The sequence below is a fragment of the Oncorhynchus masou genome, unplaced genomic scaffold (assembly GCF_036934945.1).
Source record: "Oncorhynchus masou masou isolate Uvic2021 unplaced genomic scaffold, UVic_Omas_1.1 unplaced_scaffold_712, whole genome shotgun sequence".
Taxonomy (NCBI): Eukaryota; Metazoa; Chordata; class Actinopteri; order Salmoniformes; family Salmonidae; genus Oncorhynchus; species Oncorhynchus masou.
The window spans coordinates 366,541-386,540 of NW_027013587.1; the positions used below are offsets into that span (position 1 = coordinate 366,541).

A 20,000-nucleotide genomic window follows, 5' to 3' on the forward strand; every position below is an offset into this window, starting at 1 on the left:
TTACGCATTCTACTCTGACGGAGCGAGTTACGCATTCTACTCTGGGGACGGAGCGAGTTACGCATTCTACTCTGGGACGGAGCAGAGTTATTCGCTCTGGGACGGAGCAGAGTTACGCATTCTACTCTGACGGAGCGAGTTACGCATTCTGCTCTGTGACGGAGCAGAGTTATGCATTCTACTCTGTGACGGAGCGAGGTGACGGAGCGAGTTACGCATTCTACTCTGACGGAGCGAGTTACGCATTCTACTCTGTGACGGAGCAGAGTTATGCATTCTACTCTGTGACGGAGCGAGTTATGCATTCTACTCTGTGACGGAGCAGAGTTATGCATTCTACTCTGTGATGGAGCGAGTTACGCATTCTGCTCTGTGACGGAGCAGAGTTATGCATTCTACTCTGATGGAGCAGAGTTACGCATTCTACTCTGTGACGGAGCGAGTTACGCATTCTACTCTGATGGAGCGAGGTGACGGAGCGAGTTACGCATTCTACTCTGACGGAGCGAGTTACGCATTCTACTCTGACGGAGCGAGTTACGCATTCTACTCTGGGACGGAGCGAGTTACGCATTCTACTCTGACGGAGCAGAGTTACGCATTCTACTCTGACGGAGCGAGTTACGCATTCTACTCTGGGACGGAGCGAGTTACGCATTCTACTCTGGGACGGAGCGAGTTACGCATTCTGCTCTGTGACGGAGCAGAGTTATGCATTCTACTCTGTGACGGAGCGAGGTGACGGAGCGAGTTACGCATTCTACTCTGACGGAGCGAGTTACGCATTCTACTCTGACGGAGCGAGTTACGCATTCTACTCTGTGACGGAGCGAGTTACGCATTCTACTCTGACGGAGCGAGTTACGCATTCTACTCTGTGACGGAGCAGAGTTATGCATTCTACTCTGTGACGGAGCGAGTTATGCATTCTACTCTGTGACGGAGCAGAGTTATGCATTCTACTCTGATGGAGCGAGTTACGCATTCTGCTCTGTGACGGAGCAGAGTTATGCATTCTACTCTGTGATGGAGCAGAGTTATGCATTCTACTCTGTGATGGAGCAGAGTTATGCATTCTACTCTGTGATGGAGCAGAGTTATGCATTCTACTCTGTGATGGAGCAGAGTTATGCATTCTACTCTGTGATGGAGCAGAGTTATGCATTCTACTCTGTGATGGAGCAGAGTTATGCATTCTACTCTGTGATGGAGCAGAGTTATGCATTCTACTCTGACGGAGCGAGTTATGCATTCTACTCTGTGACGGAGCAGAGTTACGCATTCTACTCTGTGACGGAGCGAGTTACGCATTCTACTCTGACGGAGCGAGTTACGCATTCTACTCTGTGACGGAGCGAGTTACGCATTCTACTCTGTGACGGAGCGAGTTATGCATTCTACTCTGTGACGGAGCGAGTTATGCATTCTACTCTGTGACGGAGCGAGTTACACATTCTACTCTGACGGAGCGAGGTGACGGAGCGAGTTATGCATTCTACTCTGACGGAGCGAGTTATGCATTCTACTCTGTGACGGAGCGAGGTGACGGAGCGAGGTATGCATTCTACTCTGTGACGGAGCGAGTTACGCATTCTACTCTGACGGAGCGAGTTACGCATTCTACTCTGACGGAGCGAGTTATGCATTCTACTCTGTGACGGAGCGAGGTGACGGAGCGAGTTATGCATTCTACTCTGTGACGGAGCGAGGTATGCATTCTACTCTGTGACGGAGCGAGGTGACGGAGCGAGTTATGCATTCTACTCTGACGGAGCGAGTTATGCATTCTACTCTGACGGAGCGAGTTATGCATTCTACTCTGTGACGGAGCGAGGTATGCATTCTACTCTGTGACGGAGCGAGGTGACGGAGCGAGTTATGCATTCTACTCTGACGGAGCGAGTTATGCATTCTACTCTGACGGAGCGAGTTACGCATTCTACTCTGACGGAGCGAGTTACGCATTCTACTCTGACGGAGCGAGTTACGCATTCTACTCTGACGGAGCGAGTTACGCATTCTACTCTGACGGAGCGAGTTACGCATTCTACTCTGACGGAGCGAGTTACGCATTCTACTCTGACGGAGCGAGTTACGCATTCTACTCTGACGGAGCGAGTTACGCATTCTACTCTGACGGAGCGAGTTACGCATTCTACTCTGACGGAGCGAGTTACGCATTCTACTCTGACGGAGCGAGTTATGCATTCTGCTCTGTGACGGAGCGAGTTACGCATTCTACTCTGACGGAGCGAGTTATGTATTCTACTCTGACGGAGCGAGTTATGCATTCTGCTCTGTGACGGAGCGAGTTACGCATTCTACTCTGATGGAGCGAGTTACGCATTCTACTCTGTGACGGAGCGAGGTGACGGAGCGAGGTATGCATTCTACTCTGTGACGGAGCGAGGTGACGGAGCGAGTTATGCATTCGACTCTGACGGAGCGAGTTATGCATTCTACTCTGTGACGGAGCGAGTTACGCATTCTACTCTGATGGAGCGAGTTACGCATTCTACTCTGACGGAGCGAGGTGACGGAGCGAGGTATGCATTCTACTCTGTGACGGAGCGAGGTGACGGAGCGAGTTATGCATTCTACTCTGACGGAGCGAGTTATGCATTCAACTCTGACGGAGCGAGTTATGCATTCTACTCTGTGACGGAGCGAGTTATGCATTCTACTCTGACGGAGCGAGTTATGCATTCTACTCTGACGGAGCGAGTTATGCATTCTACTCTGTGACGGAGCGAGTGATGTATTCTACACTGAAGGAGCGAGTTATGCATTCTACTCTGACGGAGCGAGTTACGCATTCTACTCTGTGACGGAGCGAGTTACGCATTCTACTCTGTGACGGAGCGAGTTACGCATTCTACTCTGTGACGGAGCGAGGTGACGGAGCGAGTTACGCATTCTACTCTGTGACGGAGCGAGTTACGCATTCTACTCTGTGACGGAGCGAGTTATGCATTCTACTCTGTGACGGAGCGAGTTATGCATTCTACTCTGTGACGGAGCGAGTTACGCATTCTACTCTGACGGAGCGAGGTGACGGAGCGAGTTATGCATTCTACTCTGACGGAGCGAGTTATGCATTCTACTCTGACGGAGCGAGGTATGCATTCTACTCTGACGGAGCGAGTTACGCATTCTACTCTGACGGAGCGAGTTACGCATTCTACTCTGACGGAGCGAGTTATGCATTCTACTCTGTGACGGAGCGAGGTGACGGAGCGAGTTATGCATTCTACTCTGTGACGGAGCGAGGTATGCATTCTACTCTGTGACGGAGCGAGGTGACGGAGCGAGTTATGCATTCTACTCTGACGGAGCGAGTTATGCATTCTACTCTGACGGAGCGAGTTATGCATTCTACTCTGTGACGGAGCGAGGTATGCATTCTACTCTGTGACGGAGCGAGGTGACGGAGCGAGTTATGCATTCTACTCTGACGGAGCGAGTTATGCATTCTACTCTGACGGAGCGAGTTATGCATTCTACTCTGTGACGGAGCGAGGTATGCATTCTACTCTGTGACGGAGCGAGGTGACGGAGCGAGTTATGCATTCTACTCTGACGGAGCGAGTTATGCATTCTACTCTGACGGAGCGAGTTATGCATTCTACTCTGACGGAGCGAGTTACGCATTCTACTCTGACGGAGCGAGTTACGCATTCTACTCTGACGGAGCGAGTTACGCATTCTACTCTGACGGAGCGAGTTACGCATTCTACTCTGACGGAGCGAGTTATGCATTCTACTCTGACGGAGCGAGTTATGCATTCTGCTCTGTGACGGAGCGAGTTACGCATTCTACTCTGACGGAGCGAGTTATGTATTCTACTCTGACGGAGCGAGTTATGCATTCTGCTCTGTGACGGAGCGAGTTACGCATTCTACTCTGATGGAGCGAGTTACGCATTCTACTCTGTGACGGAGCGAGGTGACGGAGCGAGGTATGCATTCTACTCTGTGACGGAGCGAGGTGACGGAGCGAGTTATGCATTCTACTCTGACGGAGCGAGTTATGCATTCTACTCTGTGACGGAGCGAGTTACGCATTCTACTCTGATGGAGCGAGTTACGCATTCTACTCTGACGGAGCGAGGTGACGGAGCGAGGTATGCATTCTACTCTGTGACGGAGCGAGGTGACGGAGCGAGTTATGCATTCTACTCTGACGGAGCGAGTTATGCATTCTACTCTGACGGAGCGAGTTATGCATTCTACTCTGACGGAGCGAGTTATGCATTCTACTCTGTGACGGAGCGAGTTATGCATTCTACTCTGATGGAGCGAGTTATGCATTCTACTCTGTGACGGAGCGAGTCATGTATTCTACACTGAAGGAGCGAGTTATGCATTCTACTCTGACGGAGCGAGTTATGCATTCTACTCTGACGGAGCGAGTTATGCATTCTACTCTGACGGAGCGAGTTATGCATTCTACTCTGTGACGGAGCGAGTTATGCATTCTACTCTGTGACGGAGCGAGTTATGCATTCTACTCTGTGACGGAGCGAGTTATGCATTCTACTCTGTGACGGAGCGAGTTATGCATTCTACTCTGTGACGGAGCGAGTTACGCATTCTACTCTGACGGAGCGAGGTGACGGAGCGAGTTATGCATTCTACTCTGACGGAGCGAGTTATGCATTCTACTCTGTGACGGAGCGAGTTACGCATTCTACTCTGACGGAGCGAGTTACGCATTCTACTCTGACGGAGCGAGTTACGCATTCTACTCTGACGGAGCGAGTTATGCATTCTGCTCTGTGACGGAGCGAGTTACGCATTCTACTCTGATGGAGCGAGTTACGCATTCTACTCTGTGACGGAGCGAGGTGACGGAGCGAGGTATGCATTCTACTCTGTGACGGAGCGAGGTGACGGAGCGAGTTATGCATTCTACTCTGACGGAGCGAGTTATGCATTCTACTCTGACGGAGCGAGTTATGCATTCTACTCTGACGGAGCAAGTTACGCATTCTACTCTGTGACGGAGCGAGGTGACGGAGCGAGTTATGCATTCTACTCTGTGACGGAGCGAGTGATGTATTCTACACTGAAGGAGTGAGTTACGTATTCTACTATGTGACGGAGCAAGGTGACGGAGCGAGTTATGTATTCTACTCTGATGGAGCGAGTTATGCATGCTACTCTGACGGAGCGAGGTGACGGAGCGAGTTATGCATTCTACTCTGTGACGGAGCGAGGTGACAGAGCGAGTTATGCATTCTACTCTGTGACGGAGCGAGTGATGTATTCTACACTGAAGGAGCGAGTTATGCATTCTACTCTGATGGAGCGAGTTATGCATTCTAATCTGACGGAGCGAGTTAAGCATTCTACTCAGTGATGGAGCGAGTTATGCATTCTACTCAGTGAAGGAGCGAGGTGACAGAGCGAGATATGCATTCTACTCTGTGACAGAGTAGAGTTATGCATTCTACTCTGTGACGGAGCGAGGTATGCAGTCTACTCTGTGATGGAGCGAGGTATGCATTCTACTCTGTGATGGAGCGAGGTATGCATTCTACTCTGTGACAGAGTAGAGTTATGAATGTACTACCAGACAGTAGAAGCCTGCTCTCTATTGAATGACAGAACCATGTTAACAACAATCACCCGTTTATTAGGTGGACAGGATAAAGACGACACAAGGCATCATGGGATTCAGATCAGAAGCAGCAATTCAGGTCAAACACAGTGAGTTTACGTCCAAAATGGCACCCTAATAATCCCTGTAGAGTTTTGCCAGGACCCATGGCGTGCCCATAGTGCACACTACATAGGGAATAGGCTGCCCATAGTGCACACTACATAGGGAATAGGCTGCCCATAGTGCACACTACATAGGGAATAGGCTGCCCATAGTGCACACTACATAGGGAATAGGCTGCCCATAGTGCACACTACATAGGGAATAGGCTGCCCATAGTGCACACTACATAGGGAATAGGCTGCCCATAGTGCACACTACATAGGGAATAGGCTGCCCATAGTGCACACTACATAGGGAATAGGGTGCTCATAGTGCACACTACATAGGGAATAGGCTGCTCATAGTGCATACTACATAGGGAATAGGCTGCCCATAGTGCACACTGCATAGGGAATAGGCTGCCCATAGTGCACACTACATAGGGAATAGGCTGCCCATAGTGCACACTACATAGGGAATAGGGTGCCCATAGTGCACACTACATAGGGAATAGGGTGTCATATCAGACACATCCTGTGTTTTACCTTCAATTCATTGCCTGTGTCCCAAACCCCTGTCCAGCTTGTACTGAACGAAACATATCAGGCGCTCGTGAGTAGACTCACCTCTTTATTTAAAACGTAACTTAATACTCTCGTAGCCTATAGCGGTCTTTGTTAGTCAAGTTGCAGCACTCCTGGGCTACAGCACACCAAGATGGTAAAACACGGTATCGCAGGCAAAGTGTTGCCAACATCTGTTAACTTTCCCAAAATGTCCCGTTTGGAAGATTCACGAAATCAGGAGGGAGTAAGCAAGAAATCCAGGATCCTCCAACCGGGATTTCTGGGAATCTTGGGAAGGTACCCTATGCAGGTAGCATCAGGTCGTGGGCGTGGTCACTGTGCTGCTGACCCATGTTTGACCTCCAGGAAACACAGACCATCGCCATGGGAACTGAAAAAAGCAAACCGACAGCGTATTAGAATACACCCCTCTCTAAATAATAGAAAACAACAGCCCCCCTGAGTTCCCTCTCTCTATAGAAAACAACAGCCCCCCCTGAGTTCCCTCTCTCTATAGAAAACAACAGCCCCCCTGAGTTCCCTCTCTCTATAGAAAACAACAGCCCCCTGAGTTCCCTCTCTCTATAGAAAACAACAGCCCCTGAGTTCCCTCTCTCTATAGAAAACAACAGCCCCTGAGTTCCCTCTCTCTATAGAAAACAACAGCCCCCCTGAGTTCCCTCTCTCTATAGAAAACAACAGCCCCCCTGAGTTCCCTCTCTCTATAGAAAACAACAGCCCCTGAGTTCCCTCTCTCTATAGAAAACAACAGCCCCTGAGTTCCCTCTCTCTATAGAAAACAACAGCCCCCCTGAGTTCCCTCTCTCTATAGAAAACAACAACCCCCCTGAGTTCCCTCTCTCTATAGAAAACAACAGCCCCCCTGAGTTCCCTCTCTCTATAGAAAACAACAACCCCCCTGAGTTCCCTCTCTCTATAGAAAACAACAACCCCCCTGAGTTCCCTCTCTCTATAGAAAACAGCCCCCCTGAGCTCCCTCTCTCTATAGAAAACAGCCCCCTGAGTTCCCTCTCTCTATAGAAAACAACAGCCCCCCTGAGTTCCCTCTCTCTATAGAAAACAACAGCCCCCCCTGAGTTCCCTCTCTCTATAGAAAACAACAACCCCCCTGAGTTCCCTCTCTCTATAGAAAACAACAACCCCCCCTGAGTTCCCTCTCTCTATAGAAAACAGCCCCCTGAGTTCCCTCTCTCTATAGAAAACAACAGCCCCCCTGAGTTCCCTCTCTCTATAGAAAACAACAGCCCCCTGAGTTCCCTCTCTCTATAGAAAACAACAACCCCCCCTGAGTTCCCTCTCTCTATAGAAAACAGCCCCCTGAGTTCCCTCTCTCTATAGAAAACAACAGCCCCCTGAGTTCCCTCTCTCTATAGAAAACAACAACCCCCCCTGAGTTCCCTCTCTCTATAGAAAACAGCCCCCTGAGTTCCCTCTCTCTATAGAAAACAACAGCCCCCTGAGTTCCCTCTCTCTATAGAAAACAACAACCCCCCCTGAGTTCCCTCTCTCTATAGAAAACAGCCCCCTGAGTTCCCTCTCTCTATAGAAAACAACAGCCCCCCTGAGTTCCCTCTCTCTATAGAAAACAACAGCCCCCCTGAGTTCCCTCTCTATAGAAAACAACAGCCCCCTGAGTTCCCTCTCTATAGAAAACAACAGCCCCCATGAGTTCACTCTCTCTATCGAAAACAACAGCCCCCCTGAGTTCCCTCTCTCTATAGAAAACAACAACCCCCCCTGAGTTCCCTCTCTCTATAGAAAACAACAGCCCCCCTGAGTTCCCTCTCTCTAAAGAAAACAACAGCCCCCCTGAGTTCCCTCTCTATAGAAAACAACAGCCCCCCTGAGTTCCCTCTCTCTATAGAAAACAACAGCCCCCCTGAGTTCCCTCTCTCTATAGAAAACAACAGCCCCCCTGAGTTCCCTCTCTCTATAGAAAACAACAGCCCCCCTGAGTTCCCTCTCTCTATAGAAAACAACAGCCCCCCCTGAGTTCCCTCTCTCTAAAGAAAACAGCCCCCCCTGAGTTCCCTCTCTCTATAGAAAACAACAGCACCCTGAGTTCCCTCTCTCTATAGAAAACAACAACCCCCCTGAGTTCCCTCTCTATAGAAAACAACAGCCCCCCTGAGTTCCCTCTCTCTATAGAAAACAACAACCCCCCCTGAGTTCCCTCTCTCTATAGAAAACAACAACCCATCCTGGGAAAACTCCCTTCCTCACCAGGGGTTGTATTCACGAGGAACCCATTGGAAACAAAGGGACAAAACAGGGAGGGGCTACCATAACTAAACATCGTCCAAAACAGGGAGGGGCTACCATAACTAAACATCGTCCAAAACAGGGAGGGGCTACCATAACTAAACATCGTCCAAAACAGGGAGGGGCTACCATAACTAAACATCGTCCAAAAGGAGAGACTAGTTGTTTTTGCAAAACGTTTTGCTACGCTGTGCCACAAATGGATACACCTCTTGGTGTCCTAAAATGACTTGGGCCTGATCTCAAATCACAACCCGTCAGCACAGATCTGAGAAGAGTTGACATGTTTAAGAAACCTGGTAATAAAAAAAAATATATATATAATGGTAATAGCTCCACATTGACCTCCTGATAGGCGAGGTGATATCAACATATTGCTCATACCAATTAAATCCTTTCAGATCTCCACAAGTGCGTAAGGTGATGATTTGGGATTGGGCCAGTGTCTGTTCTCACCTGTTGTGACCAGGCAGCAGTACGATGCTGAGGGTGTCGTCAGGTAGAGATCTGAACAGCTTCCCCACGCGCCGGTCCAACTTCCTCATCACGCACGCCACTTCCTGTTCCTCTCTTCCGGTTTCCTGCGACGACTCGTTCGGTGTCTCTCTGTCGGACCCGGTCGTCGTCGTCATAGTAACCCAGGAGCACAGGTGGGGCGGAGTCAGGGCTCTGCGAGTGCTCACCTTCCTGTCCCAGAGTTCCACAGGTGAGCTGAGGACCGCGTCCACAGCGTCAGCACTATCATACTCTGGAAAAATGTGCACATTTTTAATATGATGATTAACAAACAAATTGCATTTTAAAAATCATACTTTTTATATTTCGAACAACTAAAATTTTACGGCTAAAATTAGACCCAGGTCATGGATGATGGGCGGCAGCCTAGCCGTTAGAGTATTGGGCCGGTGACTTAAAAGGTTGCTGGTTCGAATCCCTGAGCCAACAAGGGTAAGTTTCTCCGGATAAGAGCGTCTGCTAAATGACTAAAATGTAATGAATAATAAAAATACAATAATAATAAATAATATAATAAAAATAAATTCAAATAAATATATAATAAATACAAATACATAATGTAATACAAATAAATAAGAATAATATAATAATAAATAATAAAATACATAATAACAATAAAAAAGATGTTGGTACATGTGAAGCTTTGACTCACTTAAGAAAGCATGTCTCCTACGTTTCTGTCTTCCAGAGTGCTTTGCAGGTAGAATTACGCCTTGAACCGTTCCGTTCTGTCCGAAGGCCTCGCGGAGGTCCTCTTCACAGAGTCCGGCAGTCTTAGTATGGAGCCACGCTCCAACATTGGCTTCGGCTGCTATCTCTGCTAGCATAGTTTTCACTTGGAGCAGAGTGCCATTGACTTCAACTGAGAGCTCTGCTAGCTTAGCAAATTTAGCTTTAGCATGTAGCCCAGGTCCATTCGCTTCAGCTAGCTTAGCTTTAGCATTTAGAAAAGTTCCATTGACTTTCTCTAAGAGCCCCGAATGGTTCGCTTTAGCATGTAGCCGAGCTCTATTGACCTTAGCTGGGAGTGCTGCTATGTTAGCATTTAGCCCAGTGCCATTGACTTTAGCTGCTGCGTTAGCATTTAGCCCAGTCTCATTGACTTCAGCTGCTGCATTAGCATTCAGCCCAGTCCCATTGACTTTGGCTGCAAACTGTGCTGTTTTAGCATTAGCCTTTAGCCCTGCGGCGTAGATGACGTTAGCATTTAGCGGATCATCCTGCAGGGAACTCAGAAAGACGTCCAGATCCAACGTGGACTCCTTTACAGGTCTCTGGACCTGACAGGTAGACGAGAGAACACACTAGATTTACATTCAGAAAGAGCATGAGCAACAAGACAGAAGGGGATAATTACTGGAAGCAAAGGGAGAAATTAGAATGAGTATATGAAAAAAGGACAGAGCGAGGGAGAAAGAGAGTGGGAGTGAGACGGACAGTGTGGAAGAGACACAGGCAGGGCAGAAAGCGATTGAGAGAGACAGCAAGCGATTGAGAGAGACAGAAAGCGATTGAGAGAGACAGAAAGATAGAGAGACAAAGAGAGTGAGAGAGACAGAAAGAGAGTGAGAGAGACAGAAAGAGATTGAGAGAGACAGAAAGAGATTGAGAGACAGAAAGAGAGAGAGAGACAGAAAGAGATTGAGAGAGACAGAAAGAGATTGAGAGAGACAGAAAGAGATTGAGAGACAGAAAGAGAGTGAGAGACAGAAAGCAAAAAAAAAGAGGCAGAAAAACCCCTGACAGGTACATGAAGAGGGGGTTTGGAGAAACGTAGATAAACAGAAAACGAGGGACAGATCCAGACCTTGACGATGTGTCCGCTGTGTAGCAGTGTTCCGTTGAGCATCTCGACAGCCAGCACAGCTCCCTCCAGCAGCTCAAACTCTACCTCAGCATGCACCTGCCGAGTCATCACAGGGTTAAAAGGTCAAACTCACATTTATGAAGCACATATACTCATAGGAAAGTAATCTTGAACACTAGTCACCGACTCCGGTTCTCATCAAGACTTTGATTAGTCGAATCAGGTGTTCGTGCTGGTCCGATGAAGTGGATGCTAAGCTACTGTTTCACGAACACAGACTGGAATATGTTCTGGGATTCATCCAATAATCAATAAGTGCATCGACGACAACGTCATCCCCAGTGAACGCAAGTAGAGCTGCCACTTTCAAGGAGAGGGACATTAATCCGGAGGCTTATAAGAAATTCCGCTACGACGTCCGACGAGCCATCAAACAGGCAAAGTGTCAATACAGGACTAAGATCGATCCTACTACACCGGCTCTGATGCTCGAGGGATGTGACAGGGCTTGTAAACTATCACAGTATACAAAGCCAAACCCAGCCACGAGCTGCCCAACGACGCAAGTTTGCCAGACAAGCTAAATTGCTTCTATGCTCACTTTGAGGCAAGCAATGCTGAACCGTGCATGAGAGCACCAGCTGTTCCGGACAACTGTGTGATCACGCTCTCCGTAGCCGATGTGAGTAAGACCAAGGCCGCAGGGCCAGACGGAATACCAAGACGCATACGCTGACCATCTGGCAGGTGTCTTCACTGACATTTTCACCCTAACCCGGTCTGTAATACCAACTTGTTTCAAGCAGACCACCATTGTCCCCGTGCCCAAAAACGCCCAGGTGACCTGCCTAAATGACTATCGCCCCGTAGCACTCACATATATAGCCATGAAATGCTTTGAAAGGCTGGTCATGGCTCACATCAACACCGTCATCATCCCAGAGACCCTGGACCCAGTCCCATTCACATTACCCAACAGATACACAGACGACTCAATCTCTATTGTCATCCACACTGCCTTCACCCATCTGGACAAAAGGATTACCTACCTGTATGTGAGAATGCTGTCCATTGACTACAGCTCAGCATTCAACACCACAGTCACCTCCAAGCTCATCACTGAGCTAAACACCTTCCTCTGCAACTGGATCTGGACTTACTGACGGGCCGGCTCTAGGCGTTAAGGGTAGGCAACAACACATCCGCCACGCTGACCAACAACATGGGAAGGCTCTAGGCGTTAAGGGTAGGCAACAACACATCCGCCACGCTGACCAACAACACGGGAAGGCTCTAGGCGTTAAGGATAGGCAACAACACATCCGCCACGCTGACCACCAACACAGGCCGCTCGGCTATGTGCTTAGTTCCATCATGTATTCATTATTCACCCTACGACCGCGTGGCCACGCACGACTCCAACACCATCATCAAATTTACCTGATGACACGACAGTGGTAGGACTGATCACCGACGACGATGAAGCAGCCTATAGGGAGGAGATCAGAGGCCTGGCCGTGTGGTGCCAGGACAACATCCTCTCCCTCAACGTCAGAAAGACAAAGGAGTTGATCGTGGACTACAGGAAATGGAGGGGTGAGCCACGCCTCCAACCACATCAACGGGGCTGTAGTGGAGCAAGTCGAGAGCCTCCAACCACATCAACGGGGCTGTAGTGGAGCAGGTCGAGAGCCTCCAGCCACATCAACGGGGCTGTAGTGGAGCAGGTCGAGAGCCTCCAGCCACATCAACGGGGCTGTAGTGGAGCAAGTCGAGAGCCTCCAACCACATCAACGGGGCTGTAGTGGAGCAGGTCGAGAGCCTCCAGCCACATCAACGGGGCTGTAGTGGAGCAAGTCGAGAGCCTCCAACCACATCAACGGGGCTGTAGTGGAGCAGGTCGAGATCCCCCAGCCACATCAACGGGGCTGTAGTGGAGCAGGTCGAGAGCCCCCAGCCACATCAACGGGGCTGTAGTGGAGCGGGTCGAGAGCCCCCAGCCACATCAACGGGGCTGTAGTGGAGCGGGTCGAGATCCCCCAGCCACATCAACGGGGCTGTAGTGGAGCGGGTCGAGATCCCCCAGCCACATCAACGGTGCTGTAGTGGAGCGGGTCGAGAGCCTCCAAGTTCTTCAGTATCCACATTGCTAAGGAATGAACATGGTCCACACACACACACGAGAGCACGACGGGGCCTCTTCCCCCTCAGGAGGCTGAGGAGATTTGGCCTCAGACACGAGAGCATGACGGGGCCTCTTCCCCCTCAGGAGGCTGAGGAGATTTGGCCTCAGACACGAGAGCATGACGGGGCCTCTTCCCCCTCGGGAGGCTGAGGAGATTTGGCCTCAGACACGAGAGCATGACGGGGCCTCTTCCCCCTCGGGAGGCTGAGGAGATTTGGCCTCAGACACCAGTGCACGACGGGGCCTCTTCCCCCTCGGGAGGCGGAGGAGATTTGGCCTCAGACACGAGAGCATGACGGGGCCTCTTCCCCCTCGGGAGGCTGAGGAGATTTGGCCCTCAGTTCTACAGCTACACCATTGAGAGCATCTATGGACCCCCTGGGGGAAAAAATGTGTACTCTGAAAATTAGAACCTAACGCCACACTCACACACCCCAGTACACACTACATATGCCCAGACACACACTCACACACCCCAGTACACACTACATACGCCCAGACACACACTACACACACACACGCCCAGACACACACTACATACGCCCAGACACACACTACACACGCCCAGACACACACTACACACGCCCAGACACACACTACACACGCCCAGACACACTACACACGCCCAGACACACACCTACACACGTACAGCCCTTAGCCTGGATACAGCCCTTAGCCTGGATACAGCCCTTAGCCTCGGTACAGCCCTTAGCCTCGGTACAGCCCTTAGCCTCGGTACAGCCCTTAGCCTCGGTACAGCCCTTAGCCTCGGTACAGCCCTTAGCCTCGGTACAGCCCTTAGCCTCGGTACAGCCCTTAGCACTTAGCGGAGGTATATTGGCCATATACCACAAACCCCCGAGGTGCCTTATTGCTATTATAAATTGGTTACTAACTTAATTAGAAGGGTAAAAATATTGTCTTTCAGCCAATCAGCATTGTGTCACTTTCTATCTATTTACCATGTTTGTCTTTAACTCTTAACATGATTTGGATGGAACAAAAGCCTGTACCCATTGGAGATCCCTGGGCCAGAACTCATAAAGCATCTCTGAGAAGGAGAGCTGATCTAGGATCATCTTTGCCTTTTAGGTTGTAATGAATAGACAAGGGGGACCTGATCCTAGATCAGCACCACTGTGGTGACGAATGGACGAGGGGGACCTGATCCTAGATCAGCTCTACTGTGGTAACGAATGGACGAGGGGGACCTGATCCTAGATCAGCTCTACTGTGGTAACGAATGTACAAGGGGGACCTGATCCTAGATCAGCTCTACTGTGGTAACGAATGGACAAGGGGGACCTGATCCTAGATCAGCTCTACTGTGGTAACGAATGGACAAGGGGGACCTGATCCTAGATCAGCTCTACTGTGGTAACGAATGGACAAGGGGGACCTGATCCTAGATCAGCTCTACTGTGGTAACGAATGGACGAGGGGGACCTGATCCTAGATCAGCTCTACTGTGGTAACGAATGGACAAGGGGGACCTGATCCTAGATCAGCACCACTGTTGTAACGAATGGACAAGGGGGACCTGATCCTAGATCAGCACCACTGTGGTAACGAATGGACAAGGGGGACCTGATCCTAGATCAGCTCTACTGTGGTAACGAATGGACAAGGGGGACCTGATCCTAGATCAGCTCTACTGTGGTAACGAATGGACAAGGGGGACCTGATCCTAGATCAGCTCTACTGTGGTAAAGAATGGACGAGGGGGACCTGATCCTAGATCAGCTCTACTGTGGTAACGAATGGACAAGGGGGACCTGATCCTAGATCAGCAACACTGTGGTAACGAATGGACAAGGGGGCAAGGGGGACCTGATCCTAGATCAGTTCTACTGTGGTAACGAATGGAGACCTGATCCTAGATCAGTTCTACTGTGGTAACGAATGGAGACCTGATCCTAGATCAGCTCTACTGTGGTAACGAATGGACAAGGGGGACCTGATCCTAGATCAGCTCTACTGTGGTAACGAATGGACAAGGGGGACCTGATCCTAGATCAGCTCTACTGTGGTAACGAATAGACAAGGGGGACCTGATCCTAGATCAGCACGACTGAGACGCTTTATGGCTTCTGATTTCTGGTCACGTACCCTCTGAGTAGCGTTCAACAGCCTGACAGCTCGTACGTTTCCACAGCTGCTGAACAGCCTCCTCACAGCCCTCTCTGTGTAGTCGCTAGGCAACGGCCCTGCAAACACCACACACATCTCTCTCAGACGCTGAGACATCTGGAACACATGACACGACACGCACATACAAAGTTCATTTAGACAGATATGACATCAACATGTATACAGTTAGCGCCCCCTATTGGAATATAGTCATAACATCCAACAGGACTAGTTCAGTATACAGTTAGCGCCCCCTATTGGAATATAGTCATAACATCCAACAGTTCAGTGTACAGTTAGCGCCCCCTATTGGAATATAGTCATAACATCCAACAGTTCAGTATACAGTTAGCGCCCCCTATTGGAATATAGTCATAATATCCAACAGTTCAGTATACAGTTAGCGCCCCCTATTGGAATATAGTCATAACATCCAACAGTTCAGTATACAGTTAGCGCCCCCTATTGGAATATAGTCATAACAATCCAACAGGACTAGTTCAGTATACAGTTAGCGCCCCCTATTGGAATATAGTCATAACATCCAACAGTTCAGTATACAGTTAGCGCCCCCTATTGGAATATAGTCATAACATCCAACAGTTCAGTTTACAGTTAGCGCCCCCTATTGGAATATAGTCATAACAATCCAACAGGACTAGTTCAGTATACAGTTAGCGCCCCCTATTGGAATATTACATCCAACAGTTCAATATACAGTTAGTTCAGTAGACAGATTCATAACCTGTGGTAGTGATAGATATGACAGACAGAGAGGTAGACAGATTCATACCGTGTGATAGATATGACAGACAGAGAGGTAGACAGATTCATACCGTGTGGTAGATATGACAGAGAGGTAGACAGATTCATACCGTGTGGTAGATATGACAGAGAGGTAGACAGATTCATACCGTGTGATAGTGATAGATATGACAGACAGAGAGGTAGACAGATTCATACCGTGTGATAGTGATAGATATGACAGACAGAGAGGTAGACAGATTCATACCGTGTGGTAATGATAGATATGATGACAGAAGAGAGGTAGACAGATTCATACCGTGTGGTAATGATAGATATGACAGACAGAGGTAGACAGATTCATACCGTGTGGTAGTGATAGATATGACAGACAGAGAGGTAGACAGATTCATACCGTGTGGTAGATATGACAGACAGAGAGGTAGACAGATTCATACCGTGTGGTAGATATGACAGACAGAGAGGTAGACAGATTCATACCGTGTGGTAGATATGACAGAGAGGTAGACAGATTCATACCGTGTGGTAGTGATAGATATGACAGACAGAGAGGTAGACAGATTCATACCGTGTGATAGATATGACAGACAGAGAGGTAGACAGATTCATACCGTGTGGTAGTGATAGATATGACAGACAGAGAGGTAGACAGATTCATACCGTGTGATAGATATGACAGACAGAGAGGTAGACAGATTCATACCGTGTGGTAGTGATAGATATGACAGACAGAGAGGTAGACAGATTCATACCGTGTGATAGATATGACAGACAGAGAGGTAGACAGATTCATACCGTGTGGTAGTGATAGATATGACAGACAGAGAGGTAGACAGATTCATACCGTGTGATAGATATGACAGACAGAGAGGTAGACAGATTCATACCATGTGGTAGTGATAGATATGACAGACAGAGAGGTAGACAGATTCATACCGTGTGATAGATATGACAGACAGAGAGGTAGACAGATTCATACCGTGTGGTAGTGATGACAGACAGAGAGGTAGACAGATTCATACCGTGTGGTAGTGATGACAGACAGAGAGGTAGACAGATTCATACCGTGTGGTAGTGATGACAGACAGAGAGGTAGACAGATTCATACCGTGTGATAGATATGACAGAGAGGTAGACAGATTCATACCGTGTGGTAGATATGACAGAGAGGAAGACAGATTCATACCGTGTGGTAGATATGACAGAGAGGTAGACAGATTCATACCGTGTGGTAGATATGACAGAGAGGAAGACAGATTCATACCGTGTGGTAGTGATAGATATGACAGACAGAGAGGTAGACAGATTCATACCGTGTGGTAGATATGACAGAGAGGTAGACAGATTCATACCGTGTGGTAGATATGACAGAGAGGTAGACAGATTCATACCGTGTGATAGATATGACAGAGAGGTAGACAGATTCATACCGTGTGATAGATATGACAGAGAGGTAGACAGATTCATACCGTGTGGTAGATATGACAGAGAGGTAGACAGATTCATACCGTGTGGTAGATATGACAGAGAGGTAGACAGATTCATACCGTGTGGTAGTGCTGGTCAGTAGAGATCATAGCCTTCAGATGGTCAGAGAAGGAAGACAACTGGACAACGCTGAACGAGTGAGAGTCTAGTCCTCTTTGAAAGGAAGACAAGACCTGGAGGAGAGAATGAGGGATAGTTAGGGTGGAGGGTTTAGGAGGTAGGGTGGAGGGTTTAGGAGGTAGGGTGGAGGGTTTAGGAGGTAGGGTGGAGGGTTTAGGAGGTAGGGTGGAGGGTTGGAGGTTAGGCGGGTTAGGTTACTTTTTCAAACTGGTCCCCAGTGGGAATCGAACCCACAACCCTGGTATTGCAAATGCCATACTCTACCAACTGAGCCCCATGGCCCATCACGCGTCTCACCTCTCTGTCTGAGCTGTGCCACTGCTGATTGGACAGATCCAGGGTGTTGTCAGCACGCTTCCCTATAAACACGACTGATTGGCCAGAACTCTTCAGGGCCTCGGCAAACCTGAGAGAACTACAGCAGAGTTGTTACTACAAGAGAGAAATGAGAGCCACACTCAAACCTGAGAACTACAGCAGTGTTATTACTACAAGAGAGAAATGAGAGCCACACTCAAACCTGAGAGAACTACAGCAGAGTTGTTACTACAAGAGAGAAATGAGAGCCACACTCAAACCTGAGAGAACTACAGCCGAGTTGTTACTACAAGAGAGAAATGAGAGCCACACTCAAACCTGAGAGAACTACAGCCGAGTTGTTACTACAAGAGAGAAATGAGAGCCACACTCAAACCTGAGAGCTACAGCAGTGTTGTTACTACAAGAGAGAAATGAGAGCCACACTCAAACCTGAGAGCTACAGTAGTGTTGTTACTACAAGAGAGAAATGAGAGCCACATTCTTGGAGCTCCGATGCGATCATTTAATAACCATTTACACAGACGAGCTGTCTTCATCACCCTTTTCCAGGTGTTCTACTCTGCTAGCCAGCACCTCTCCTAAACAGGTGTTCTCCTCCCCTAGCCAGCACCTCTCCTAAACAGGTGTTCTCCTCCCCTAGCCAGCACCTCTCCTAAACAGGTGTTCTACTCTGCTAGCCAGCACCTCTCCTAAACAGGTGTTCTCCTCCCCTAGCCAGCACCTCTCCTAAACAGGTGTTCTCCTCCCCTAGCCAGCACCTCTCCTAAACAGGTGTTCTCCTCCCCTAGCCAGCACCTCTCCTAAACAGGTGTTCTCCTCCCCTAGCCAGCACCTCTCCTAAACAGGTGTTCTCCTCCCCTAGCCAGCACCTCTCCTAAACAGGTGTTCTCCTCCCCTAGACAGCACCTCTCCTAAACAGGTGTTCTCCTCCCCTAGCCAGCACCTCTCCTAAACAGGTGTTCTCCTCCCCTAGCCAGCACCTCTCCTAAACAGGTGTTCTCCTCCCCTAGCCAGCACCTCTCCTAAACAGGTGTGTTTATTTCGCCTCCAGGCTAATACAAGAGGAACCACATATGGAAAAGAGGGGAAGGGTTTGTTGGTCACACCTGTTGTTGTGTGTAGATGTTGCTCTGTTGACAGGAGGCTGGTACATGGCAGGACGAATACCCCACAGCTCTTCACAATACAGCTCCACTACCTGATACAGAACACACACTGGTTACTCAGCCTGGGAGTCTGTGTGTGTACCTGTCGTGGTCCAGTGTGTGTGTTGTGTACCTGTCGTGGTCCAGTGTACCTGTCGTGGTCCAGTGTACCTGTCGTGGTCCAGTGTACCTGTCGTGGTCCAGTGTGTGTGAGTCGTACCTGTCGTGGCCCAGTGTGTGTGTGTCGTGGTCCAGTGTGTGTGTGTCGTGGTCCAGTGTGTGTGTGTCGTGGTCCAGTGTGTGTGTGTCGTGGTCCAGTGTGTGTGTGTCGTGGTCGTGTGTGTGTCGTGGTCCAGTGTGTGTCGTGGTCCAGTGTGTGTGAGTCGTACCTGTCGTGGTCCAGTGTGTGTGTGTCGTGGTCCAGTGTGTGTGTGTCGTGGTCCAGTGTGTGTCGTGGTCCAGTGTGTGTGAGTTGTACCTGTCGTGGTCCAGTGTACCTGTCGTGGTCCAGTGTACCTGTCGTGGTCCAGTGTGCCTGTCGTGGTCCAGTGTACCTGTCGTGGTCCAGTGTACCTGTCGTGGTCCAGTGTGTGTGAGTCGTACCTGTCGTGGCCCAGTGTGTGTGTGTCGTGGTCCAGTGTGTGTGTGTCGTGGTCCAGTGTGTGTGTGTCGTGGTCCAGTGTGTGTGTGTCGTGGTCCAGTGTGTGTCGTGGTCCAGTGTGTGTGAGTCGTACCTGTCGTGGTCCAGTGTGTGTGTGTCGTGGTCCAGTGTGTGTGTGTCGTACCTGTCGTGGTCCAGTGTGTGTGTGTCGGGGTCCAGTGTGTGTGTGTCGTACCTGTCGTGGTCCAGTGTGTGTGTGTCGTATCTGTCGTGGTCCAGTGTGTGTGTGTCGTACCTGTCGTGGTCCAGTGTGTGTGTGTCGTACCTGTCGTGGTCCAGTGTGTATGAAGTACTGGGCCAGTTCCA

The 20,000-nt window shown here is 49.4% G+C and overlaps 1 protein-coding gene across 1 annotated transcript in view; it reads right to left on the reverse strand.

Moving 5' to 3' along the window:
- Positions 1–5,617: 5,617 nt before the first annotated feature.
- The window catches only part of LOC135537139 (RNA exonuclease 5-like), an 18,980-nt gene continuing 4,597 nt past the window's right edge, over positions 5,618–20,000 (reverse strand). Inside the window, exons 10-18 of the mRNA XM_064963340.1 lie at positions 19,960–20,000; positions 18,995–19,086; positions 17,865–17,982; positions 17,507–17,620; positions 15,174–15,311; positions 10,880–10,975; positions 9,725–10,352; positions 9,013–9,304; positions 5,618–6,664 (exon numbers count right to left, since the gene is read on the reverse strand). The exon at positions 19,960–20,000 is cut by the window's right edge and continues 62 nt beyond it. Of these exons, the coding sequence (XP_064819412.1) occupies positions 6,607–6,664; positions 9,013–9,304; positions 9,725–10,352; positions 10,880–10,975; positions 15,174–15,311; positions 17,507–17,620; positions 17,865–17,982; positions 18,995–19,086; positions 19,960–20,000 (1,577 nt within the window). The 3' untranslated portion in view covers positions 5,618–6,606. The remainder of the gene's footprint in view (positions 6,665–9,012; positions 9,305–9,724; positions 10,353–10,879; positions 10,976–15,173; positions 15,312–17,506; positions 17,621–17,864; positions 17,983–18,994; positions 19,087–19,959) is intronic.